The sequence below is a fragment of the Coprinopsis cinerea genome (assembly GCF_000182895.1).
Source record: "Coprinopsis cinerea okayama7#130 chromosome 5 map unlocalized cont3.5, whole genome shotgun sequence".
Lineage (NCBI taxonomy): Eukaryota > Fungi > Basidiomycota > Agaricomycetes > Agaricales > Psathyrellaceae > Coprinopsis > Coprinopsis cinerea.
In genome coordinates this window covers 338,733-363,625 of record NW_003307540.1, presented here as the reverse complement: position 1 = coordinate 363,625, position 24,893 = coordinate 338,733, and the positions used below count along the sequence as shown (strand labels likewise).

At 51.1% G+C, this 24,893-nt stretch overlaps 7 protein-coding genes across 7 annotated transcripts; 4 read left to right on the top strand and 3 right to left on the bottom strand.

Moving 5' to 3' along the window:
- Positions 1-126: 126 nt before the first annotated feature.
- Positions 127-2,834, bottom strand: CC1G_06643 (translocation protein sec63; the record flags this gene model as incomplete). Its single annotated transcript, XM_001839378.2, has 11 exons — positions 2,631-2,834; positions 2,462-2,561; positions 2,282-2,396; positions 2,173-2,225; positions 2,027-2,113; positions 1,800-1,971; positions 1,401-1,746; positions 1,018-1,344; positions 713-945; positions 416-643; positions 127-336 (listed from the first exon to the last, which is right to left on the bottom strand). The coding sequence occupies exons 1-11, from the start codon at positions 2,740-2,742 to the stop codon at positions 127-129; spliced, it is 1,983 nt and encodes a 660-aa protein (XP_001839430.1). The 5' UTR covers positions 2,743-2,834.
- A 624-nt stretch (positions 2,835-3,458) lies between these two features.
- CC1G_06644 (hypothetical protein) lies at positions 3,459-4,296 on the bottom strand (the record flags this gene model as incomplete). The annotated part of the gene is made up of 3 exons (XM_001839379.2): positions 3,459-3,941; positions 4,147-4,231; positions 4,268-4,296. 3 exons carry the CDS (start codon positions 4,294-4,296, stop codon positions 3,459-3,461), a joined length of 597 nt encoding a protein of 198 aa, XP_001839431.2.
- Positions 4,297-7,492: 3,196 nt separating this feature from the next.
- Positions 7,493-9,699, top strand: CC1G_06645 (hypothetical protein; the record flags this gene model as incomplete). The annotated part of the gene is made up of 9 exons (XM_001839380.1): positions 7,493-7,735; positions 8,021-8,192; positions 8,259-8,340; positions 8,409-8,550; positions 8,651-8,741; positions 8,880-9,136; positions 9,208-9,221; positions 9,281-9,363; positions 9,431-9,699. The coding sequence occupies 9 exons, from the start codon at positions 7,493-7,495 to the stop codon at positions 9,697-9,699; spliced, it is 1,353 nt and encodes a 450-aa protein (XP_001839432.1).
- Positions 9,700-10,443: 744 nt separating this feature from the next.
- On the top strand, positions 10,444-12,706 carry CC1G_06646 (t-complex protein 1). Its single transcript, XM_001839381.2, has 9 exons — positions 10,444-10,516; positions 10,651-11,048; positions 11,112-11,238; positions 11,303-11,456; positions 11,514-11,602; positions 11,682-11,939; positions 12,001-12,361; positions 12,432-12,543; positions 12,598-12,706. The coding sequence occupies exons 1-9, from the start codon at positions 10,490-10,492 to the stop codon at positions 12,644-12,646; spliced, it is 1,575 nt and encodes a 524-aa protein (XP_001839433.1). The 5' UTR covers positions 10,444-10,489; the 3' UTR covers positions 12,647-12,706.
- A 420-nt stretch (positions 12,707-13,126) lies between these two features.
- Positions 13,127-16,482, top strand: CC1G_06647 (mannosyltransferase 1; the record flags this gene model as incomplete). Its single annotated transcript, XM_001839382.2, has 9 exons — positions 13,127-13,431; positions 13,498-13,650; positions 13,707-14,308; positions 14,368-14,463; positions 14,516-15,010; positions 15,080-15,237; positions 15,313-15,460; positions 15,535-15,875; positions 15,985-16,482. The coding sequence occupies 9 exons, from the start codon at positions 13,127-13,129 to the stop codon at positions 16,480-16,482; spliced, it is 2,796 nt and encodes a 931-aa protein (XP_001839434.2).
- Positions 16,483-18,699: 2,217 nt separating this feature from the next.
- CC1G_06648 (hypothetical protein) lies at positions 18,700-20,194 on the top strand (the record flags this gene model as incomplete). Its single annotated transcript, XM_001839383.2, has 12 exons — positions 18,700-18,768; positions 18,818-18,830; positions 18,907-18,926; positions 18,976-19,105; positions 19,155-19,214; positions 19,272-19,304; positions 19,375-19,494; positions 19,553-19,657; positions 19,717-19,755; positions 19,830-19,880; positions 20,073-20,104; positions 20,165-20,194. 12 exons carry the CDS (start codon positions 18,700-18,702, stop codon positions 20,192-20,194), a joined length of 702 nt encoding a protein of 233 aa, XP_001839435.2.
- Positions 20,195-20,555: 361 nt separating this feature from the next.
- On the bottom strand, positions 20,556-23,187 carry CC1G_06649 (cytochrome P450 monooxygenase pc-2; the record flags this gene model as incomplete). The annotated part of the gene is made up of 15 exons (XM_001839384.2): positions 20,556-20,628; positions 20,690-20,875; positions 20,936-21,051; positions 21,115-21,245; positions 21,302-21,316; positions 21,373-21,397; positions 21,452-21,608; positions 21,661-21,716; positions 21,773-22,329; positions 22,383-22,395; positions 22,452-22,511; positions 22,563-22,599; positions 22,625-22,681; positions 22,739-22,809; positions 22,872-23,187. 15 exons carry the CDS (start codon positions 23,185-23,187, stop codon positions 20,599-20,601), a joined length of 1,827 nt encoding a protein of 608 aa, XP_001839436.2. The 3' UTR covers positions 20,556-20,598.
- Between the last annotated feature and the right edge of the window lie 1,706 nt (positions 23,188-24,893).

Here is a 24,893-nt window from a genome sequence, read left to right as displayed (position 1 = left end):
CGAGAGTGGACACCATACAGGTTAGCGGGTAGCGAAAAACAGTCTGAATCCGAAACCCAACCACCTGAAAGAGTAGTACAAGGAGGCGCTAGTAATAGTAAGTATGCAGTAAGACGTCTGGTCTGTCTAATCGCTATCACTATCACTCGTAGTATCACTATACTCCGTCTCCTCGTCACTATCATCGTCGTCATCATCATCATCACTCTCATCCCTCCTCTTCTTCACAGCACCACCACGCATAGCGGCCATCTGGCCCGCCAACGTGTCCTCGTCAGGATCCGAAATGTCGTCTTCAGAGGGTTCGTCTTCGTGTACCGGTTCTTCGATTTTAAGCTGCAAACGTAAAACGAACACACATCCAAATAAGTTATAGTTTTGCGACTCGGGTAGAAAGGCAAATGGGAACACGCACCTGAACATCCCGCACAGCATCCTCACCCGCATACGTATCGCTAACCACATACAACCTCCACGTGAACAAGCCAACCTGCGGAGGAGCCTGGAACTGGATCTTATAACTCCTATAATCACGCTCGCTCTCAGAATCAGCGTAGGGGATCTCAGAGACACGCATGGGTGGGACAACGATCCGGTTCTGCTTGTCGTCGCCGAGGACGATCCACCACGTCGGTTTACGACCCTGTAAGATCAAGGAATGTGTTAGCCTTGCATGCCAAACGGGAGGGGAGAGAGAGAGAGCAAAACGTACAGCGGGCCAATAAGGAGCATGCGCATATCCAGGAATCCTCTCCTCCGAAATCTCCTCAGCGTCACCCTTGGCAAGCAAGAAAGCCTCATCCTTCTCATCATTCATCTTAACCACCCGCTTCGTCTCCTCCACGCTCAAATCCTTAGGCTCAACCGATACACCAGGCGGCGTCAACCGGAGCTTGACAACGAGGAAAACAATCGAAGAAGGGGAAATAACGCGTTCGCCAATAACTGTAATTCGAATTCGCAATTGTGTTAGTTTGGCGTTCCCAACCAATTGAAAAAGGGACGGGGTTTACGCACCCTTGAAACCTGCATCAACAATCTCAACGCGACCCCACTTGGCCAGCGCCTTCTTGGCTTCAACGCTCTTCTCGTCCGTCTTATCCTCAAGCGCAACCAAAACCTCGTGCATATCCTTCGGTCGGGGAGACATGGAGTCGATATCAGCCTTGGACAAGGGAAGTTGGGTGAGCTTGACACGCGGGGGTGGGTCGGGAGGGAGAGCCTGAGCGATGTAGGAGTGTAGACGCATAGCCCAGAGGGTGGGGATGAGCCAGTTGCGAGCGATAGCGACGTTGAGGAGCGCGGAAAGCAGGAGGGGAGTCGAAAGGATGATTCTGCGTTGTTCTGTTTGCCAACTTGTCAACAAAGCGTGTGGGAGACCAGAGAAGATATCCACGCACCTTCAGCCAAAGCAGGGTTCTTAACCTCAATCCGACACAAGTGCGCATAAATCAAAGCCAACGCCCTCGCTCTTGAGGGATGAATAGTTCCATCCGCATCCTTCGCCGACTTCTTAACCTCCGCATACCGCGAACCGACTTTCTCAACAATAGCCTTCTCGAGCTCAGCCAACTCGGTGTCAACACCCGATTTGACCTGAGGGAGTTCCCACTTGTACGCCTTGCCGAGGGAGGAGACGATCTCATCAACGCTGGATTCCTCGCGGACATACTTGAAGAAGGTAGCAGCGGATTGGGCGTGAACGCCGTCCTTGGTCTTTTGGCGGTTGCCGAACCACCAGCGGCCCTATGAATAGACGGTCAGTGTCCAGTCAACGCCACGTGGAGGGGTACACGTACGACGACAGCAGGGAGGGCACCACCGAACAGGAGACCGTAGAACCCGAGTACCCAGATGTTGTTTTGGCTCTCAACGATCCATTTGGGGAGGGCGATACCCATAGAGGTGGATTGAGGTCCATCAGGGTTGTTCCACTCGAGCCAGTTCTTGCGAATCTTCTCGTCCGTCAAGCTATGATGATTCCAGTCAGCACTTCCACCGGTGCGCAATGGAGGGTAGGTCATACGATTTATACGCCTTGGTAATTTGCACGAAACGGTCTTGAATCTGCTCCAACGTCATTTCGGCGGTGACTTTAACCTTATCGGGATGGCTGGTTGGTGACACGTTAGATATGTCTTCATAGCGACACGGGAACGGTTGCAAACGCACAATTGCCGGGAGAGCTTTTTGTAGTGGGACTTGATTTCCTTCTCGGTTGCGCTCTATGGGACACGTCCATTAGTCTTTAACCCGCGCCCATAGCTAGTCGCAGACGTACGGAGGAGATACCGAGAATCTCGAAGGGGTCGTAGACTTTGTTGTTCGTCTTGAGCTTGGAAGCGCGCCATGACAGCAGTGCAACCAATGTCCAGCCTCCAAGGAGAAGGTAGGTCCTAAAGTCCAACGCATACCGGTCAACTTCCACCCCAAACCCAATCGCCAACGCCACCACACGTACTTGGTAGAGAACTTGAGCGAGAAGATGGATCCTTCCCGCTTCTTAATCCGCGCTCGTTGTTCCTGGCAGGCTTTGCAGTCGCAGCCGTGTTTGGTCGTGTCTATTGAGCAAAGGGAAAGGAGAATCAGCCTAATTATTAGGGATTTAGATGAAATAGAGGTGGACGAACCTGAGCGTTTACCCAACGACGCCAACGTTACCGGTATCAGCACCAGAGCCAACACCGTCAAGAGGAAATATGTGGCCATAACACCGGCCTCGTCATATTCGTAGGCGGCCATCTTGGGCTACTGCCTAATAGTTATCGTCTAATGAGGCTGCCCGAATCTTCCAATAGGTATCGAGTCGAAACTAGGGATTTTGTGTAAATGGCCGATATAAAGGAAGAAGGAACGACGAGGAAGAGAGGAAGAGAGCACGCCTCTGAGGACGGCCAAGCGAGCGAAAGGGAAAAGTAAAGAAGCGTCACTGGCGACGTGTTCGCGCCCGCTCGAAAGAAACAAGTGAGCTGGCGAAATGTCAGATCACGTGGAACTACATATACCCATCTGATCCGTTTTCCTTTTGTGGGGAAGCCGTGATCCCGAGTTATCTCCGTCGCTCCTTCACCTCCACTCTGTGAGAGCCATAGGCTGCCCGGAGTAGGTGTGCAAACTCAAAAGATAATTATTTGGTTATGGAAGAACCATAATCGACGGTCACCATTAATTTTTCAGTTCCTTAACCAGATTCAGTGCCTTAGAGATTAGAGACCTCGCGCCCTGCTTGAGGCGCTAATATCTCTATGCACCAGGAGTTGAATAGTTAAAGCCGACCAGGCATTTAAATAATCCACGTAGCCCAGCCTCATCGACTACGCCTAACCCATGATATACTGTTGAACTACAAAAAAGCGAATGGAGTACATACAACAAAAGCATTAGCACCAGCTTAAAGAAATATGCAAGGAATGGTATAAGTTAAATGTAGGTATACTATCGGCCAAAAACCAATGAATTCATAGTGCAACAGGGGCCTTGTCTTCCGTGGTCGACGTCGACGCCAACCCTCCCCTCTCTGCATCCGAGTCCGAACCCACAGGCTCCCTCCGTCGCACCGGTAGTACGGGCATCTGCACCACCTCCACCCTCGCCTTCTCCCCCTCCCCCTCCCCACCACCACCTTCCACCGTCCTCAAAACCACATTATCCACCCTCACCTCCAACTCCATCCCCCGCCCATCCAACGAATCCCCCTCCTCCTCCCCATCCCCCAAATCATTCAACGTCCGCGTCATAAAGTTGTCTCTTGCAACCACAATCCCACTCCTCCCCGACCGCAGCTGCGAGTGGTGCCCGTGGATCTCCGTCTCGTGGATGTAGCTGTCAAAGTGCTCAAAGGTGGAGAGAGAGCGGAGGTTGAGGACCAGCCGGGAGACCATAGCCGCTGTGATCAGTTGGCTGAACGAGGCGCCGATGGCTTTTAGGTCTTCTGGAGCTGTCTGTCATTTTACGAGATTATAGTTTTTGGTGGTTGGGTGTGTATGTCAGTATAGTTGTCAAGATCAGGAAGGTAGGTTGGAGAAGAGATTCGGGACGACATCCGACCCTTTCTCAGATTCGATAAATTAAGAAGAGCCGTCTCCGTATCGGCGGAGAAGAGCAAGGGTCGAAGGGACACGAGACATAAGACACGAAATGACTTACGAAGTAAATTATGGTGTTCATCAAGTTCGCGAGGAAGATGACGAGGAAGTAGATTGTTCCATCTCGGACGAAGACATGTAAAGTCCTAGAAAACGTTCGATTAGATCGATATCCAACGCACAAAACGTAAATCGCCAGATCGACGTCCATTTAGACGCAGAACATGCGCACGAGACCAACCAAGAAGAACAAGCAAAAAAATGACAGAACGAGAAAACTCACGGTGTCCCTCCTTTGATTAATTTACGAAAACTTCTCGTCCGTAGGAGTGTCAAAATAAAGATAACACTGTCAGTGACCAACGGGGCAACCCAGAGCGCCGCTGGAAAAGCAAAAGAAGTTAGCAAAACACGTTTGAGGGTGCAAAGTTAGTTTCATCAGTGACATACGGAAGAATCTCGACGTGCTTGTGAAGATGCACCCTGTAAACGGAGAAGTGCAGTACATCAGTCAAGGTGAACAAAACAGACAGACAAGCGGAAATTAACAGAATGATTCCATCCTCGTAAAATGGACTTCACGAAATGGAGAACGATCAACTCACCAACCAAACCTGGAGGAAGAGGGGCGGCTAAAACGGAAGTGCGTTCAGTACATACATGTCTCCACACCTGGGTACACGAGCGAGAACAAAGGACGTACGAAAGCCGGTAGTGAGACCAATAGAAGAAACGGCGATCTGTCCGGCCCAGAGAAACAAAAGGAGCGACAAAACCCAGTTGGATCGGGCGTAAAGAGCGTAGATGCGGAGTATCATCAAAACTGTGAAAAAAAGGTTCACGGGTTCGGATCAGTGGGCGTTTCGAGGGAGGTGGTGGACATCGGGCATCGGGCCCATCGTATTGGTGAACTGCACGCACGTTGGCAAACTGGAGTGAAGAACCTTCAGTATTGGGTGGAGTGGAACCGAGATGGTAAGAGAGGCGTACCTGCTATCAAGGCTACTGTGGAGGCCCCTTCAAAGGCGACGAATCGTTGACATCTGCATAAAGGGCATCATTGGCCTCTTGTCTTGGATCCGAGACGATAGGAAAGGACGAACGCCTGTAATAACAAAAGAATTACGATGTCAGTTGGCGAAGTTCCGCAAGTTTCGGTACACTAATTCGAGCCTTACTTCTTTTGTCCAATTAGGATCATGGAAAGCTGTAACGATCGGAGACGAAGGAAGGACGAAGAGGCATGTTCAGATGACCACCACCAAGACATTACAAGTTGAGAATGTAGATTTGAACGCACCGTTGATTATAATAATGAACTGTAAAGGTGTGATGTAGCGATTGATATAGAATAGAATCGAGGCGCCGGACAGTGGCCGCTTCCATATCCGCGCAACCTGAAAACAGAAGTGTTAAAGGATTGTCGGTTGGGATTAGGGCGGAGACAAGACGTGCTTCTTGGTCTAATGTGAGAGCTGTGGAGACACGAAGCGAGAGCTATTTCAGTACCAAACCCAAGGTAGGTATAGAGAAAGAAACATACCATGGTCATAGACCAGCACCACAAATGCCGCCAATTGAAAGTACTTCACCGCATTTCTGAAAGTAAGTGACAACGATCAGTCCGGGAATCCAATTATATCGCGAGCGCGAGCTGGAGCGAAGAAGGAGCAAGATGAAAGAAAGAAAAAAAAGACGGGCGCTACTCACAAACGATGAACCGCGGTCCCAAACTGCTCGACAGAGAGTCCAGAGTCGACCATGCCTGTGGTGGCAAACAGGGGGGCTTGGAAAGGGAGAGCTTCGCCTTACGCAGTAGTAGTGTTACCTATATGTATTCGCTTCGACAGCGTGCAAGAATGGGAAAAAGGGTCCTAGGCATGCGTCATATCATCATCGAAGAGGAAAGAAAGAAGTTTCGTACACAAGCACGACGCACTCTCATGCATGTCACGTCCCGGACGCATGGGGTGTGCTATATGGGGAGAGCGGTCTGTTGTAACAGCCTGCAGGCATCAGGCAGCCGATGGGAGGCTTGGAGCGGCGTTGCCCTGAGCGCCCAGTGGAAGCCCGTGGAGCGGGAGTAAGAACTTAGGGGTCAACGGCATACCCTGACCAATCAGCATCTCGGGGTACATCACGAATGATGGTGGTTTTGGGAAGTTGGTGGCCCAATTGTGGGCGATGCGGTGCCTCAAAATTTGTTTTGCCAACCAGCATTTCTGGCTGCGTGCATGAATGCCACGAATCGGAGATTTAGGTTTAGACTAGTCCTGTTGTTAGTGGGAATTTGGTTACTGGACAAGTGTGCACACCATGCATTCCACAGCTGGGTTGGTGTCGGTCAGTGAGATATTCCGCCCCTGCCGCCCTGCGCAGACATGGGGTCGACGAATCAGACGGTAACGGATGCACAAGCAGCCAATCAGAGTGCATCAGTGGCAGTGCCGATAGAGTCGGCAATCGCCGCCAAGACTTGGGTCGGAAACCCGGTAAAGGGGTTCCCGGTCACAACTTAACAACGACACGCTCGACGCACCCACCTTGCGTAAGTACTGCTCCTGCTGCTCTGTAAACGCTCTGCAAAGCCTAAGTATCTCCTCTAACGAAGCGCTAAATGTCCACGGCCCAAGTGGCTTCTTTCTAAATGCTAAATTGAAACAAGGGTTGATATCCTGATGCCAAACCTTGTTTGAGCCCTTGGGATGGATGGATGTGCCACTGATCAGGGCCACGGACGAGCGCTAGTCCGTGAAGGTCGCACATACCATTTGGCGAGGAGGTGGGCTTTTGAATACCGATGGTACGCCTTTTGTGATTTGATACTTTCGAGTTACTGAATGGAAATGTAGGGTTTTGACAGACGGTACCTAATCCCGTTACCTGCGTCCCTTGACACTCTACGAACTCTGACAAAACCCTGATGTCCGAGCTAGTCTCCATTCTCTTTTCCTGTCGAGGTTACACCTCTCCCCACCCAACCCGTTTCATGTTCCTAGGACATGACATGGGCATTTCGACCGCCCAGCGCAGGGGGCGTTTGTGGGCCTTGAGGTGACCATACTGGCCTGGACTGAACTCTAACTTACCACCCCAGCCATAATGAAATCAAGCGCTTGGGCTTTCCTCTTCGCATACTGGTCGACAGTAGACAGTACGCAAACTGTCACCGGATCAGGTCCATGGATTAACGACGAATGGAAGACTCCTCCTTGCCGGCATATTCACTTATAAGTTGATACCTGACATAGTCGGTCGCAGCTCCATCGGAATCCAGCTACTGCACTATACCCCCTACGAGTGCGATTCTCTCGGCGGCTTGGGACTTTCCAACTCTCTATAAAAACCGTCTGCTTATTCTTACGAATCTCCCATTCGCCCACTACACTCGATTAATATTGAAGACAATGGTCGCAAAAGACGGTTCGCTCTCGACACTCGTCTCGCTCATCTCGGACGCTACAGCCATCGTCGAGGCGCATTTCAAAGCCTCTTCGAAGCCGTACGTGCCCTCTCTGGACGACACGGAGGAGCACCCGCTGGACACGCAGCTCTACACGCCAGAGCTGCGGAAAGCAGTTCAGACCATCGAGGCAGCTTGCGCACAGTTATGCGCAACCGTCGCTAAACCGAATCGGTCGGTTGTAAACGTACGTGTTGTTGGTCTATTGGGTGACTCTGAAGTGTCCCCTGCTGGCATGTGCTGACGTTTACCTGTTATTCCCGCTGCGATGCTTACACCTGGATTGTACTGCCACTACCACGACTACCACGACGATGATGCCACCCTGCGCCGCTATTTGAACGTATTTTTGAACTCCTAGCGGGAGATGGAGGTGAGTAATACTTAGATCCCTATCCCTCCGGCTATTATTCCTCCACAGTTATGATTTTCTGACAGCTCCCGCTGACACCCTTTTCGTTTATAAAAATAGCTTTATTCACCGCACTGCTTGAACGTCGCGCTTCGCTTCAAGATTGCCGATGTCCTCTTGAATAAGCCGGAGGGGATGCATATCTCGGAGTTATCCTCCAAAGTCGGGGTTGATGCTAATAAACTCGGAAGGATCCTTCGGTTGCTTGTTACGAGACATATCTTCCGTGAAGGTCAGTCAGTATGGTGATAATCCTAATTTGCGTTGTTGACTGATACCAACGACGCACTTCATGCAGCTTCGACGGATGTCTTTGCGAACAACCGCTTGAGCATGCAGTTACTCTCAACCAACCCCTTGTGGAATCTAGGATGTCACTTGTAAGTTCCTGCCTATATGCGGATGCCGGGTGTCTGTCAGCTTCACTAATCGCGAATACTATATGTAGCACCGAGGAAAGCGGTAAATGCGCGGGAGCGTTGACCGAGGTACTCAAGGATCCGGAGTGGGGAAGCTCGAGGGACCCCCGGCAGACTGCCCTCAACCGCTACACCGGGTTTGAAGGTGACTTGTTTGAGTATTTCGAATCGGTGAGTCAAGACGCTCCATTCTGTTACAGTTATTTGGCAGTGCACTCCATTTCGAATGTCCGAGATTCAGAGACTGATTGTGTTGTGGTTGTTGTTTTAGGGTACGCCTGCTGGTGCAGAAATGGGCGCTCAGTTCGGTATTGCGATGATGGGCTGGGGCTCGGCGACTGAAGCAGGCAACGTCGTCCACGGTACGTTCTCTAAATAGCCGATCTCCGCACCAACGCCTAACCACCCACTTCCATTTCCCACTTCCGGTTCGATACCGCCGGCACAACTCAAAACATTAACTCTAAATCCCAATTCACATTACCCACACACACACACAGAGTACCCATGGAATAAACTCCCGAAAGGCGCCTCCGTGTGCGACGTAGGCGGGGGTGTTGGGAATATCACGATGCAATTGGCCAAGGCTCACCCGCATTTGCAGTTGAAGTTGCAGGATATACCGGAGAGGATTCGGCAGGCGAGGGAGGAGGTGTGGCCTTTGAAGTGCCCCGAGGCGATCGAACAGGGAAGGATTGAGTTTCAGGCTATGGATTTCTTTTCCGAGGCGCCTATTCCTGGGTGTGATATTTATTATGTGAGTGGGGTTGATTTTGCGTGTGTGTGTGGTGTGTGTGAGGACTGATGGGTGCTTTTCTTTTGTGGCAGCTTAAGAATATTATGTACGTTTGGGTTTTGGTGGGTTAGAGTCTGACAAGGGCTAACGGCGCTTCTGGTGTAGTCATGACTGGCCGAATGATGACTGCGTCAAGATCCTCAAAGGTGTCCGTCAAGCCATGGCTCCGCACAGCCGCGTCCTAATCCGTACGTCTCCTCCTCCCTCTCCCCTCCTCTCCCCTTCCTCACACCCCTCCCTCCCCCTTCCCTGCAGACGAATTCATAATCCAACACGCGAACCGCGCGCACTCCAAAGAAGTCGTGCAACCGCAAGCCCCGGAGCCGCTCCTACCCAACTACGGCATCGGGCGTATCCGCCAATACAACCTCGACATTGTTATGATGTCGTTATTGAATGCGCAGGAGCGGACGTTGGAGGATTTTGTGGCGTTGGCGCAGAAGGCGGATTTGAGGTTTGTGAGGTTGTGGGATTTCGGGGAGATGGCGGCTGTGGAGTTTAGGGCGGGGGTTGGGGTGCTTTAGGGGGCAGGGGATAGGTTTGTTAGTTCATGGGCTTTGGTAAGGATAGGGAGGGGGGAGGTTGGTATGAATGACGGAAGGTGCGGTAGGGTGGAGTTGTGAGTTCCGTCGGCGGTCCTTGATGTCGAGGTCCGTGTCGATTGGAATGGGTGTTGACGAGTTTGGGGAGGTAGATCTTAATTCTCTGTGTGTACAATATTAGTTTCTCTCGTCACTTATGCATTGCCATTATCTTTCTCTGATCTGGAGGCGTGGCATGGTACCTCGACATTCATTTGCCAGGTGAAGGGTCATATGATTGTCTTTTCATTCATTCAAGTTTCTACGCTGGGATGTCTGATCATTACAGGGAGAATGGTACGATAAAAGGGTGTTTCAGTGATGACGTATCTGCATTTTATCCTCGAGCCTCGAGGCTGAGCTGTCAGTCGGTATTCATTGTCAAGTTGGTCTCTCTTTTGGTACCTGGATAGATAGGAGTTAACTCTCGGGGTTCGAAACCCGTTGGGCGCCCTTCCCTGTCTATGACTTTGCATCTTTCCAGTTATCCTGCAAATGCTATTCCCGTTAAACACTCTACAGCCCGTTTACTCCTAAGTAGCACCTCGTCGTTAAGCGCCCAAGGCGCACGGTCCCTTTGCTCGATAAGGACAAATAGGCGTGGCAACAACTTACCAAAAGAAGGACGTGACGTCCGGGATCAGAGGACGCGTTTTAGGGTGACCGTAACTTTGGACGACGACCACCATCGCAAGAACCTCACCACCCTTTTCTTCGCGATAACCACTCCAAAATGGCGATGCAGATATTTGGTGAAAATGTAAGCCTTCTCCTTCTCTGTCCAAGGTGAAACTGATCGCTAACCACGATGGATCTGAACTTATTTTTCTTTTTACCTCTTCGTCCGCCTTGTGATCTCGATGTGGTATATGGCTGGGGAACGGATCGTAACAGGCGACAGAGGAGAAAGCCGAAAACGCGCGTCTCTCCTCCTTCGTCGGCGCCCTCGCCCTAGGCGACCTCGTCAAATCCACGCTCGGTCCCAAAGGCATGAACAAAATCCTCCAATCCGGGTCCACGGGCGACATCAACGTGACGAACGACGGCGCCACCATCCTCAAAGCGATCCAACTCGATAACGCTGCTGCGAAGATTTTGGTTAATATATCCAAGGTGCAGGATGATGAGGTTGGGGATGGGACGACGAGTGTGACGGTGTTGGCGTCGGAGCTGTTGAGGGAGGCGGAGAAGCTGATTCAGCAGAAGATTCATCCGCAGACGATTGTGGAGGGGTATAGGATTGCGAGTAGGGCCGCGTTGAAGGCGTTGGAGGCTGCTGCTGTGGATAATCGGTGAGTTATTACCTGGGAGTGGGGATATGTGGAGGGATGGGATGTTGATTTGGGTTTTTGTAGAGGGGATCAGCAAAAGTTTAGAGAAGATCTGTTTAATATCGCGAGGACGACGCTTTCGTCCAAGGTTCTCTCCCAAGACAAGGATTACTTTGCGAATTTGGCGGTGGATGCTGTGCTTCGTTTGAAGGTCTGTCTCTCTCCAATTTCACAACGTTCCTTGATCTGACGATAACATTGAATTTGGCGTATAGGGTTCAGTAGAGTTGGAGCACATCCAGATCATCAAAAAGGTCGGAGGCAAGCTGACGGATTCGTACCTCGATGAAGGGTTCATCCTTGATAAAACTATCGCTGTCAACTCGCCGAAGCGGATTGAGAATGCCAAGATCCTCATCGCTAATACTTGTATGTGCTTTTGGTTGGTGAAGATTGTGGAGGGGGTTGGGCTGATGGTGTGAATAGCTATGGACACTGACAAGATCAAGATCTTTGGTGCAAGACTTAAAGTCGATGGGACTGGTAAACTCGCGGAACTTGAGCGTGCAGAACGCGTACGTGCCTCTTCTCTGCCCCTGGCCAAATACTCCTCCCTGCATCCGATCCTAATCTCATCCAACCGCAATCTTCCAGGAAAAAATGAAAGCCAAAGTCGACGCCATCGCTTCGCACGGCATCAACGTCTTCGTCAACCGACAGCTCATCTACAACTACCCCGAATCCCTCCTCGCTGAGAAGGGCATCATGGTCATCGAACACGCTGATTTCGAGGGTGTGGAGAGGTTGTCGCTTGTTACTGGCGGCGAGATCGCGAGCACGTTCGATAGGCCTGACCTCGTCAAGTTGGGACAATGCGAGTTGATTGAGGAGATCATGATCGGTGAAGACAAGGTACGTCTATCCTCCACTCCAGCGCACAAAAGGAAAGGATCTAATAAGTGGTGTTGTGTAGCTCATCAAGTTCTCGGGTGTCTCAGCCGGCGAAGCCTGCACCGTCGTCCTCCGCGGTTCGACAAACCAAATGGTCGACGAAGCCGAACGATCCTTGCACGACGCCCTCTCCGTCCTCTCGCAAACCGTCAAAGAAACCCGTACGGTCCTCGGAGGCGGGTGCTCTGAGATGCTCATGAGCTGTGCGATTGAAGAAGAGGCAAGGGGTATCAAGGGCAAGAAGGCGCTGGCGGTTGAGGCGTTTGCCAAGGCTCTGAGGGAGATTCCGACTATTTTGGCTGATAATGCTGGGTTTGATAGTTCAGAGCTTGTGTCCAAGTTGAGGGCTGCACATTTTGAGGGGCAGAATGAGACTGGGCTTGGTGAGTTCTTTTATGCTTTGTTGGAGTGAGGTGGAGGAGAAAAGCTGATCTTGGGTTTTTGCTGTTGTAGATATGGAGCATGGCACGATTGGGTCGATGAGGCAGCTTGGTGTTACTGAGAGCTACAAGTTGAAGCGACAGGTTGTGCTCAGTGCTACTGAAGCCGCTGAGATGATCATCCGGTACGTTTCTTCCCTACTACGGAAGTGACCTTCTGACTGACTGGACTTGATCAGGGTCGACAACATCCTGCGTGCGGCACCTCGTAAACGGGAAGCAGTATAATCAATCATAACAAGGAGGAATATTCTGTACTGTACAACTATATAGACTCTGCTACTTTCTGCTTGTTGTGTGAGAACAGTAAAGGTTTTGGACTCGGGTGTTTGAAGTCCATTTGGGCGCTGTGGAAACGGACGGCGATCCAAGGCCATCTGGCATCACCACGTAGACGAGCGCACGGAAGTCTTAACCCGAAAAATGGGGAACCAAGATTTAATAGAACTAGACTCTGAAAAGCATTCCTTCTTCCCCATTTTCTACCTTTTCCAGAGCTTTCGTCAAGACGCTGCTGCGCAAGACAGGGGCTGACCTTCCCATTTGGAAGATTCTATAAAAGGTCCGCAGACACGTCGATAACCGTGGAAGTCGAGTGACGGCGGCGACATAATTGCGCTTTGCACCACACCACCACCACACAGGGAACCTCTGAACAGAGGGCACGGTTGAGCCGTTCTTCAACCGTCACCACTACGGACACCTAAAATGTCGCTCACGGGCAACGTGCGGGCGCGGCGGCCAGCGTCGCCCCCGCCAGGAATGTCGCATCCGTCTCCGGGCGTCCCACCGATGACCAGCCAACGTTTTCCACATCCTAGAGAAGACCATTTGGACGCTGATGAACGACGGGCGGCGGCTTCGAAGGGATATGGACCTGTTGGGAGTAGGACGAAGCAGTTCCCCTCCGGAGGTCTGAATATTACCTCGGGAGAGTGGAAGTTGTTGGCGTTGATTCTGCTCGTTGCGTGCGGTGTTAGGTTTTACCGCTTGTCTGAACCTAATAGTGTTGTGTAAGTTACATTCTTTTGTTTGGGTGGTGGATGGAGGGGATTGAGCCCAGGCTGATGATTGTGTAGGTTCGATGAGGTGCATTTTGGAAAGTTCGCCTCGAGGTATATTAGGTCGAGGTACTTTATGGATGTACACCCTCCGCTAGCGAAGCTGTTGATTACGCTCGCTGGGTTCCTTGGTGGGTACGACGGCAAATTCGACTTTAAGGAAATCGGAAAGTGGGTACAACTTTGCAAGGGGTCATGGGATTCAGTGCTGACAAGCATTCTATTAGAGTGTACGAGAACGTTCCCTATGTCGCCATGCGCATGCTCCCAGCGACGCTCGGAGTTGCAACGATTCCACTCGCATACCTGACCCTGCGAGGCCTCGACTGCCGCGCCACGACGGCCCTCCTCGCCTCCCTCTTCATCACCTTCGAAAACGGCCTCGTGACCCAATCCCGGCACATCCTCCTCGACTCGCCCCTCCTCTTCTTCACCTCCCTCACCACCTTCTTCTGGGTCGGCTTCTGCAACGAGGACAAGCACCACCCATTCACAAAGTCGTGGTGGACCTGGCTCAGCCTCTCCGGTCTCGCTCTCGGCGCTACCTTGAGCTGCAAATGGGTCGGCTTGTTCACCGTTGCTACTATCGGTTTCAACACGGTCTATCATCTCTGGAACTTGCTTGGGGATACTAGGGTCTCGCCGCGCACGTTCATGAGGCACTTCATTGCTCGTGCTATCTGCTTGATTGCTATCCCTATTATCTTCTATATGGCGATGTTTGGGGTGCATTTTGCGATTTTGAGGTGGTCTGGAGAGGGAGATGGGTTTATGAGCTCCGAGTTCCAGCATACACTCAAGGGACGGGGGATGAGTGATACCTTTGCTGGTATGTGATGTTGGGTCTTGATCGTGGTATGACGGGTTTGCTGATATTCTTTGTTTTAGATGTTGCGCTTGGCTCGAAAGTGACGATTCGCCATGTGAACACCCAAGGTGGATATCTTCATTCGCATCCTCACAATTATCCCACTGGTAGCAAACGTAAGTAGCGTTCACTGCTTTCTGACCGCACACGTCCTAACGATTTCAATAGAACAACAAATCACCCTCTACCCCCATCGTGATTCCAACAACGACTGGCTCCTTCTCAACGCTACCGGAGACGGCGTCGCCCAATACGACTACGAAAACGAGCCTCTCAAGTACATCACCCCAGGGATGCGTCTCCGCCTGCGCCACATCTCCACGGAAAAGCACCTGCACTCGCACGACCACCGCCCACCCGTTTCCGAAGTCGACTTCCAAAACGAAGTGTCTGCCTATGGTATGAAAGGGTTCGCGGGTGACGGCAATGACGATTGGATCGTTGAGATTGAGCGCGGGCACAAGTCGGATAAGGAGAGTCATAAGAGGTTGAGGACGCTTAGGACTGTGTTCCGGTTGAAGCATGCGTACCAGGGGTGCTACCTCTTTTCGCACAAGGTTAAGCTGCCGGAGTGGGGGTATGAGCAGCAGGAGGTTACGTGTAACAAGAATGCGGTGAGGGCGAATTCGTTGTGGTATATTGAGACTTCGTCGCATCCTGCTCGTGAGTGCTTCTTTTTCCCCCTTTAATTAGGGAGATGGATGTACTGATGTTTGTTGGAACTTGGAACAGTGCCTCCCGACGCACCCAAGGTGAACTACAAGCTTCCGGGCTTCTTTGGCAAGTTCTGGGAGTTGCAGAAGGTTATGTGGACCACGAACGCTGGGTTGACTGATCGTCATACCTATGATTCGCGTCCTGATGCTTGGCCTCGTCTTCGTCGCGGTATCGTGAGTTTTCAACGCACATCTAGGCATGGGTTGTTTGCTGATCATCTACCTTTTGTCCTTGTTTTTGTGGTATAGAACTTTTGGGTGAAGGATCACCGTCAGATCTACTTGATCGGCAATCCGTTTGTGTGGTATTTGAGTACCTTTGCTGTGGCAGCGTATGCTGTTGTCCGAGGGTTCATGATTCTCCGTGCTAAACGTGGATACAAGGACTTTAACAATAGTACGTTCCCTCCCCACTCCCCATCGATCTCATCATCACTAACCGCCTTCCCTCTACCTCTACTCCAACCACAGCCAAAGTCGTGAAATACGACTCCCTCTGCGGGTTCTTCTTCATGGGCTGGGCCCTGCACTACTTCCCCTTCTTCCTGATGGCTCGCCAACTCTTCCTTCACCACTACTTCCCCGCATTATACTTTGCCATCCTGTGCTGGTGCATCGTCTTTGATCTCATCACCTCCACGTTGAGGCCCAAGATCCGTTTGCAGATTGCCGCGCTGTTGATCGTGTTGGCGGTGTGGAATTTTTATTATTTGAGTCCGTTGGCGTATGGGTTGCCGTGGACTAAGGCGCAGTGTCAGAAGGCCAAGTGGTTGAAGCATTGGGATTTTTCGTGTAATGATTTTTATGCTGATGTGAGTGTTTTCTTTTTTTTCTTTGTTTCTGCTTTGCTGGCTTCGTTTTTTGGTTTTTGGTCATTGATGGGGAATTTGGGCTGACGCTGATTGGGCTTTTTCTTTATAGTACTCGATGTACAAGACAGTCGGAACCACACCTCCCGCCAAAGCCGTCGTCCCAACCATCGGAGCAGGGGAGAAAGCGCCCGTCATCAACCACAACAATGACAACAATCCCGCCGACCAGAAGAAGAGCGACCTCGAAACGACAGCTGCGCGAGTTGGTATCCCCGAACCGGGTCGTGACGTGTTTGAAGAACAGCCGGTTGGGCAGGAGGTGAAGAGTTCGACTGGTGCGGGTGCGGGGGAGGTGAAACCTGATGCGGATACGAGGGAGGGAAAGTTGAGTTTGGATGAGACAGTTGTTGGTGAGAAGGAGAAGGAGGTGAGGGAGGAAGGTGAGGTGAAGGTGGAGGGTCCTGAAGCACCGAAGAAAGAGGGTCCTGTGGAGGGTCCTGAAGCGCCTAAAAAGGATGAAAATGTGGTGGTGGTGGATGAGGAGCAGGAAGCTGCGAAGAAGGTTGCGGAGGAGTTGTATGGAGGTGAGGGTGCAGCTGCCCCTTGATAGTTTATTCGGATCGCCTCTCGTCCTTCTTTTTCTTCGAATTTGGAGTTGGAATTTGAATGGACTGGATTTAGCTTCCTTTCTCTTCTTTTCGCGTTTTGGTGGTTTGTGTTGTATTCGTATGTATGATACGAAGAAGACCTATTTTTTCAACTTTCTTTTTCTACTTACCTACCCACCTACCGAGCCTTTTTTTCTTTTGTTGAAGCCCTTTGTAAAACGAACGGTACTCAACCGACATTTTTTGGCTATTTATTTACACCCCCCACACACTCGTTTTAGAATATTAATGGCTTTCTACTCTCCTCTCATTTCATCTGGATGTGATTGAGTCTACGAGTTGAGCGGCCCAGGTGGACGGGAGTGGAGAATAGAAGGAAGATGGCGAGTCTGCTTGCGTCTTCGCGTCTTTCCACGAGCTTGCAATACGTGAACTGTATGTAATATTCCGAGCAGAACGGGTCGATCGAGCAGACTTGCCAGCACATGAAGGCTTTGATAAACGCCCGTGCCAACGTTTTCATCGGGGAACGATGAATTGGGGGATCCCGGTGAATCACCTGCGTACGTCAGGGCGGTAGAGATGTGAGACGGATAGCCCTCCCGCTGTAATTCTTTTTTCTGCCTAGGTTCATGATCCTGGCCTAAAGTTGGTGCACGGCATACAACCCGCTGTCCACTGGCCTGGCATATCATTGTCCTATGCCACGTCCAATGCAACCCATCATCGACCAACTGAGATGACTGGACGCGTGCTCCCCTCGAGGACGAAGACTGTCTTTGTTTCTATTCTCTATGACGGTAAATCCGTTCCCGGGCCGCGAAAACAAAGGCCGAAAGACTCTGCTTGCTCAAAGGGGAGCATGTGGCAGTGTAGTGGACAGGTACTGTATCTTCCAGGCCAGTGGACAGCGCATAGTGAACTTCAATCAAATTTGGCAGCCGTTCGTCCCCCGTAGATCATGAGCGCATGGACTTGACTGCGATAAGCGCCCGTCCCAACGTGAAGGAAGATCTACAGGCATCTATACGTCAGCGGGGGAGAAGCGATTTGGGCGCCCTTCTATGTATATACGTATATTTGTGAGTCGAGATGTAGGAGGGTAGTGCGTGTGTTCCAAGCCGCGTTCCTGAATTAGCCTGATCGAACATAGGCGTTCGAGCGCATGGAAGGGAACATGGAGAGATAAGCGCCCGTGAGGTGCGCCCACGTTTTGTAGATCTTCCGGGTGTGATAAACTGCCAGCCTCGTGGGTCACCTGCGTACGTCATGGAGGATAAAACGTGAACGGATAAGTAGCCTACTTCTAATTTTACAGGCGGAGGCTACGTTTATTTTCAAGCTGCGTTCCGGAATTGGTTGGGTTGATAGTAGGCGCCCGTTTTCGTAGCTGGGGACGTCCCTAATGGTAAAACCTGCCTAGGCTTGGCTTATATGCACATAGCGTTTGTGTTTTTTGCAGTTTATGCACATGCCAGACAGGGGGTGAAGATCGCCATTTTCTGAGTGCCCAATTTTGGGAAGATAAGCGCCCGTCTCGACTTCATCGGAACGCACTCCTGGGCCGGCCCGCCTCGGCATCACAGTAGTTCAATGCCTCTCAGGGATGTTGGATGGGCGTATGGTGCGAAAACGTAGCGCTGCTACCACCGTCGCGCGGCAGTTGCGTTCATGCCCATCCGCCTCGCTTTGGCTGTGCGTGAACCGCGACCGTCAGCCGCCGCCGTTTCTCGATGGCCGTCGCGGTGGATCCCTGTGGCGTGCAACCCGTTGGTAGTCTATACTCACCTGCCAACATTCTCGCTCCATCTATAACTTCAAGTCAAAGCCACGAGGTCACAATGAGTCCGGGACAAGGCCATATCTCGAAGCGAAATGATTTCGTGATCCTTTATCTTTGATATGTTGCGTCGCCTTCGTCAGTAATCTCAGTTGACCTGTCCGTGTCTGTACCGGTGCGCCTTGAGACGCTCATCTTTAGCTCGCAGCTCAAACACCTCCTTTCTCCGTATACTACCACATCCCGTGACGACATCCGCGGAACAGTTTCCGGCCTTGTTGATACAATTAATCGCATAGCGATGGAGTAGTATGCGAGCGCCATGATCAGACCCGGTGACTCAAGGGTGCTATAGCCTACTATATCTTGACGTGAGACTGAGCGGTGTGTTTCTGGTTTCTTCCCCCTTCACCCTTTCTTTGATGCACGTCCCTCGATGGCTGCTGGGCAACTATCGGAGCAGCAGATACTTCCCCATGCTTTACCGGATGTGAGGCCTATATTCGTGAGTGCAATTTCCGTTATTTTTGTGGATTTTCTAAGAGGGATGCCAGCAGTCGTTGGCAGGTGCGATAACCAGCTACAACCAGACGACCGGTGTGTATTGATTGGGTTATATTGTGGGCTTTTCTTTATTGGATAGCGGTTGGGATGGTGCTACTGGTATGTTGACTGTTTTTGAAGTTGGCTGTCACTCTAATTCATGTCATAGGTGTACGATTACTTGCTTACATTCGACCTCGAAATCGAGTTCATCTGGAAGTCGAGATGGAACGCCGTCAAGGTCCTCTTTCTCCTGACGCGCTACCTCCCCTTCCTTGAACTTCTCCCGCTGATAAATTGTGACGCGTTTTCTTCGTCATTGCTTTTGTGACTCTAAACTATTTTCAGATGTGTTCATGGATGGCGAATGGTGGTACCAATGCGAGACAACGTATCGAGCCATTGGTTGTCAGTTTAGTCCATACCCACTTTGACGCCAGAATGCGTTCTCACTTCGGGATTTAGGGATGCAAGTCATTGGGGTTATCTGCGCGGAAGGTGCGTCTTCACTCACTCCACCATCCTCAAGTAATACTCAGCCCTTTCAACTTCAAAGTTCTCCTCTCAGTCCGGATATGGGCCGTATGGGATAGGTCTCGTCGAGTGGGGATATTCCTCACTTTATTCGCCTTGGTCTCGTTCGGCCTCTTGATGGGTCTCGCAAACATCTACTTCCAATCCGTTCGTTGTGAGTTTTGGGTATATTCGTTCAGAGAGACTTTGCCCTTACCATTGAGAGCGCTTAGATTTCAAGCTTCCGCAGCCACACGGCCACCACTGTCTGAGCATTCGAGTCGGGAACAACCTCTACATCGTCTCGCTGTGGGTGATCATTCTCATCTACGACACAGGTAAACCTCTAGCTCCTATATGTTTTTTCCTAGTTAGGATGTTAACGAGTGATGAACAGTCCTCATTTCTCTCCTGGTTGTCCGCGGAATCCCATGTTGTGAGTACGAGCGACATCGTTCTTGAACTGAGGTAGCTCAGCTCGAAGTTTAAACCTTCTCTGATTCTCCACAGTGCGGGCAGCCCTCAACTGTTTTCGTCTACAGAACGCCGTCTTTCGATATGGTGCGTACACCTCTCCAGTCGTTTTAGCTTCTTTCTCAGTAGTTCTTGTTTCATGCAGGCCTCATATATTATTTTTATTTATTTGGTGAGATTATCTCTCTGGCCGGCCCGAACGGGGTGAACGCCATGAGCGCCCGTCTCGGGAATGAGCTCGAAACGCTGATCCCGCCTCCTGTCCTGCAGTACTAACAGTGATGAACGTCGTCATCATGCTCCTGCTTCCAGTGAGTACAGATTGCACTCTGGCATCACGGCATTGACATGTTCCCTCGAATAACATCCAGTTCGAATACATTAACATCCTCGCAACGTGAGTTGACCCCCTTCATCCCAGCGAGCGCTGGTCTCATTTTATTTCTGAAACTCACGACTGTTAACCTCTTTCGATTTGTTTTCGACGGGAATTGGTCGGGTGATGCAGAATCGAACGGACAATGTACTCAATCCTCGCTTGTCGAGCCATCCTCCACATTCGCAAACAACATTATTTAGCCTTGCAGGATATGGACCTTGCTACTTATTCAATCACGGACTCGCTTTCGGACTTCCTTTGGGTTCATCCTAGTGACTTCCAGCGCAAACCTATCATACCTACCTAGCATACTAGTACTCTCTGCATACATTGCACTGTCGTCGACTCCAATAAATTAAAGAATGTATATTGCCTAAACCGAAATGAGCTTGAGTAGGTGCCGCAGTTCTCAGTAGTAATACACGCCTATTCAGCCATTTGGACCCAAAGACCGCCCTGAAAGTAAACATCTCAGCTTCTGTACCTCAAATGGGTCAGTTTAGCAGGACGCGCTCACCTCAACGTATAAAGTCAGATGGGACTTTGGCTTTACCTTCTCCTTCGCCATCCTGGAGCCGTCATTATTCGCCGACCAATGCGTAGGAGGCCTGCATTCGGGAGACTGGGATTTCTCGCATAGGCTGATGGACGAGAAGTTCTGGAGGAGTCTGCAGAGGAAGAACGAGACTTCATTATACGCAAACTGGGAGGAAAGCGGCGATAAGATAAAGCGGTTTCGGACATGACAGGGCATCGGACGTACCTGTTGGCCTAGGCAGATTCGTGGACCTGCGTTGAAAGGGAGGAAGATGTATGGGTTCGGGACCAAGTACTTCTGAACTCGATCGTCGAGGAAGCGGTCTGGGTCAAATTCTTCCGCTGGGTAGTCGGCAAATGTTAGTCTTCGTTCAAGGAGGAGGTGAGATTGAGTTTGGAACATACCATCCGGACCCCACAGATCCTTTCTTCGGTGCATGGCGAGTATGACGTACATTTGTCGGGTGTTGGCTGGGACATAGATCGGACGGGAATCTGGGCCTTTCCCCTCAATAAGTGTTGGGACTTTTGAGATTCTGAACATTGAACTTGTTAGAGGTCTCGTCGTGGAGATAGAGGCACAGAAGCTTACCGCATGTTAATTGGACTTTGGTTGGGACAGCTCGTCAGGTACAGTGGATCACAATAAGCTTCAGGACTTACACGGGAGGGTACAGCCTCAATGTTTCTATTCTCCCGTCAGCCCCATCATCGCAGACTACGCAAAAAGAGAAAGACTAACCATTGATAACCGCACGCAGGAACTTCATGTCCTTGAGGTCTTCGTAGGTTGGGCGACGGTCTGGTCCAAGTTTAGACAGAATCTCATCGCGGAGGCGTTCCAGCACCCGGGGATGCTCGGAGAGCATGTAGACGATGAACGTCAGGGCGCAAGCCGTCTGGATCGCATTAGTAGCTGAAAAGATGAGCACAATAGTTGGATGGACTTACTGTATCTCGACCTGCAACCAACATATTCATGATAGCATCCCGCAGCATGGCGGGGTCTACAGTATCGTCGCTTTTGAGTATGTCAAAACAGCGGCAAGGCTGAGTTACCCACCTTCCGTCGAATTGACCAAGTTCTCCAAAAAGGTTTCATCATCTCTGTCAACTTCGACTCCCTTCGACTCCCTCTTCCGTCGAATAGCCTCTTTGACAATAGGATCAATGTACCCCTGGACGATCTTCATGGGCTCCACCGACCTATCCTTCCAAAACTCACTCAAAGGCCAGTGGTCGCCAAACCTCGTCCGAAAGGCGACGATCTCCAAAGCCTTACTGAACGACTGCACGAACCGGGTCGTCGTTTGCTCCGACGACGATCCCAACGCTGGCTCTGATTCAGATAATGATGCCTTCTCCGCATCGTTGCCACTATCATGGTGGAAATGGGGATAAGGAAGCCCTTCAGCCAGGGAGCAAACGTCGTTTCCAAAGAGGAATTCAGTGGCAGAGTCGAGTGTGAAGCGGGCGATGAGGTCTTGGAAGTCGACCGCGTATCCTTCGGCGAATCGGGCTTTCATTAGTGTTATAGCAGCTTTGGCGTGTCGGTCGAAGTTGTCGAAGTGGCTGATGCGGTCTTTGCTGAAGAAGGGGCGGGCCATGTTCCTGTGGAATCTAGGAACGTGTTTGGTTGCTGTGCATGGGGTTGTGAAGGAAATGTGGCTTACTTCCATTCCTCCCCTGAACGGAGGTGGTGAGTAAGGTGGAGGGAGGGAGCACGTGTCAATTGGACGAACCGTCGACTGCGAAAACGCCTGTTCCCAGTACGGGATGAAAAATCCGCGAGGTCTCTCCCCCTGCTTTCCAGTTAGATCCAGGATGTTCCGGGTGTTCAAAGCTAGACGAACCTTTCTCGAACTCGTTGAATTGGGTGGCAAGATAGGCCTGGATGGTGTCAGTTTCAACTTACAATAAGAAGAATCTGAGAATAGTCCACCTTGACGAGGTGGGGCTCCGAGGTGACATACTGAAAAGTGACACGGTCAAAGGAGGCCGTTTACAGTTGGCAACATCGAGAACTTACGCGATTACCGAATAGGATCCTAATGTTATGAGTCCAGCCGTACTTCGGCGCATTCCCTACATAGATGCTCCCTGTATGTATGAGAGTCTGTCAGCCAACCAGCGCACGTTTCACGCAAGCTAAAACTCCTAACCTGGATACAGATCCTTGATGCTTGCCAAGAGAAAGTCAAAGCCCGCGGGGAGCCTGAACTGAACTTCCGTGGGCATGACCGCACCTAGCCGCGCGGCTGCGCGCTCGTCAGCGAAGCGCCGCCATTGGACCTTTGCTGTCAGAGCAGCGGGGAAGCTGAGCGCTATGCCTAATGCCAGACACCAGTGCGGAATGTCGATGTCTAGTCCGTGCTCGAGCGCTCGGACGAGGAGGTAGGCAAGGGCGGGTGGGGAGGCGAGTGCCGGGAGGTTCTTGATGAGGTAGGCAATTCCTGGTGGTATGAAGCTGGAAGCCATGGTTGGAGTCTGTGGGTCGCGTTATTGCTGCGCGATGTCGAGTATGCTCTCAATATCTTGGACCTGCCAGGGAGGTAATGCTGTCTGTCTGAGTCAGGGGTCAGCCAACGACGTACCAGGGGTTCATGCACCCAGCTCACCTTGTGTCGACGTCTCGAATGTGGGTGCGATGACTGTTCGCTATATAACGTCAGTCGAGGAGGTCAAATGTAGAAGCATATCCTCCCGTGCAGGTGAGAGTGTTGGTGTATTCCATCAAATCAATGATTCAGATCTCGCAGGGCGGGCAAGGACCGCGTGTTGTTCGAGTTGCGTGGAACTGCGCGTCTTAAGACCGAGATGACCACTCTTCAACAACTTCCGTCCAACCGAGAGCGCGCTGCGGAGTAGCGGACAGCTTTCCTTGAGACAACGTCATGGAGCAGAGATGCGTGGGTCGAAGCCGCCAGAGTACTGAGCACTTAATTAAAGAAACTGGATGGTCGAATGGGATGATTGCCTGAGGGCGGCTCAGTGGCAAGGTGAAACAGTTGCCCTGGCAGCGTAACCAACGTGGAGGTATTCACAAAACTGATACGCGAGATCACCCGTCGCAAGGAGTCACTGTTTATGTCACTCGTCGGTTAGCCATCACAAACTTCCGAACCTGCTGAGAGGTGCCGTTGCCGTCACGCTGCATCCCAGTCGAATTAGCAGAGCAGAATTGAAGGCAAGGTGGGTGCAAACTCGAAGCGCGATGGGTTAGACATGCGAAGGGACAGAGAGTCCACTGCTCGGAATACATACATAAATGTCCATTGGAAGTGTTGCGAGATCATGATCATTCGCGGACATCAAGGAATAGTTAAGCGCCCGTGACGTAGTTGCGCCAATTAGAAGTCGTTAGTGAGACCCAATTTGAATGAATGAGACAAAGTTCCTAGGTAAGTAGGTAGGTAGGTAGGGAATTCGCGTCACGTCGCGGTGTCCATGCGGTTAACCCTGGCCATCTTGTCAATTCAAGACTTCATGCTTATTGCAAGCCCGGTGTCGTGACACTTACACCGAGCAGCGAGTATGGCTGCAAAATTCGATTATCTAACTTGGCACTACGTCAGCTAAACAGAAAGAAAGCAAGTTGTACTACTAGTATGTACTATGTACACGGACGCCGTCACGTAAGGAGCTTACCGGAAGTGTTGAAGTTTACAAGTCGGAACTAAGGATCCTAGCGGCCACCCGTGGTGACTTCATCTACATGTTTCATACCCCAGAGTTCCCGGGTGTTTGCAATTTCAACGGAAGTAAAAAGGGACTCTTCCAGAATAGTCTGGAAAGAAATGGTCCCATTGCAAGTCCTCAACGTCTTCGAAGTGAATTCACACCCATGATGATTAATCGTGTCTCTGGCCGTGGCCTGAAGCAGCCCGACGCACATCGAGAGTACCCTAGAGCACCTTCTTTCCCTTTCCAGCATAGTCCCTTTTTCTTCGGATCGGACTCTGTGGCGAATGGCGATTGAGCGATTGCGCAGGGCCGCAGGCGGCGCCTGCCAGTTGGGAAAAATGCTCGTCTATTCATCAAACGCTCGGCCGAATACAAGAGTTTTCTGGTGTCATCGCGATAAGGGAAAAAGAGGAAAATGGATGGAACTTGCGTAGAAACTGGTTAGGCTTGTCCCATTGGCCGCGCGTTTGGCTGGTGGGTCGATTCGGCCCTACTAAGGC

Coding starts and splice junctions, on each gene's coding strand:
- CC1G_06646 (XM_001839381.2), top strand. CDS start 10,490: ATGGCGATGCAGATATTTGGTGAAAAT. Junction 10,517..10,650: donor TGCAGATATTTGGTGAAAAT/GTAAGCCTTCTC, acceptor GGATCGTAACAG/GCGACAGAGGAGAAAGCCGA. Junction 11,457..11,513: donor GATCCTCATCGCTAATACTT/GTATGTGCTTTT, acceptor TGGTGTGAATAG/CTATGGACACTGACAAGATC.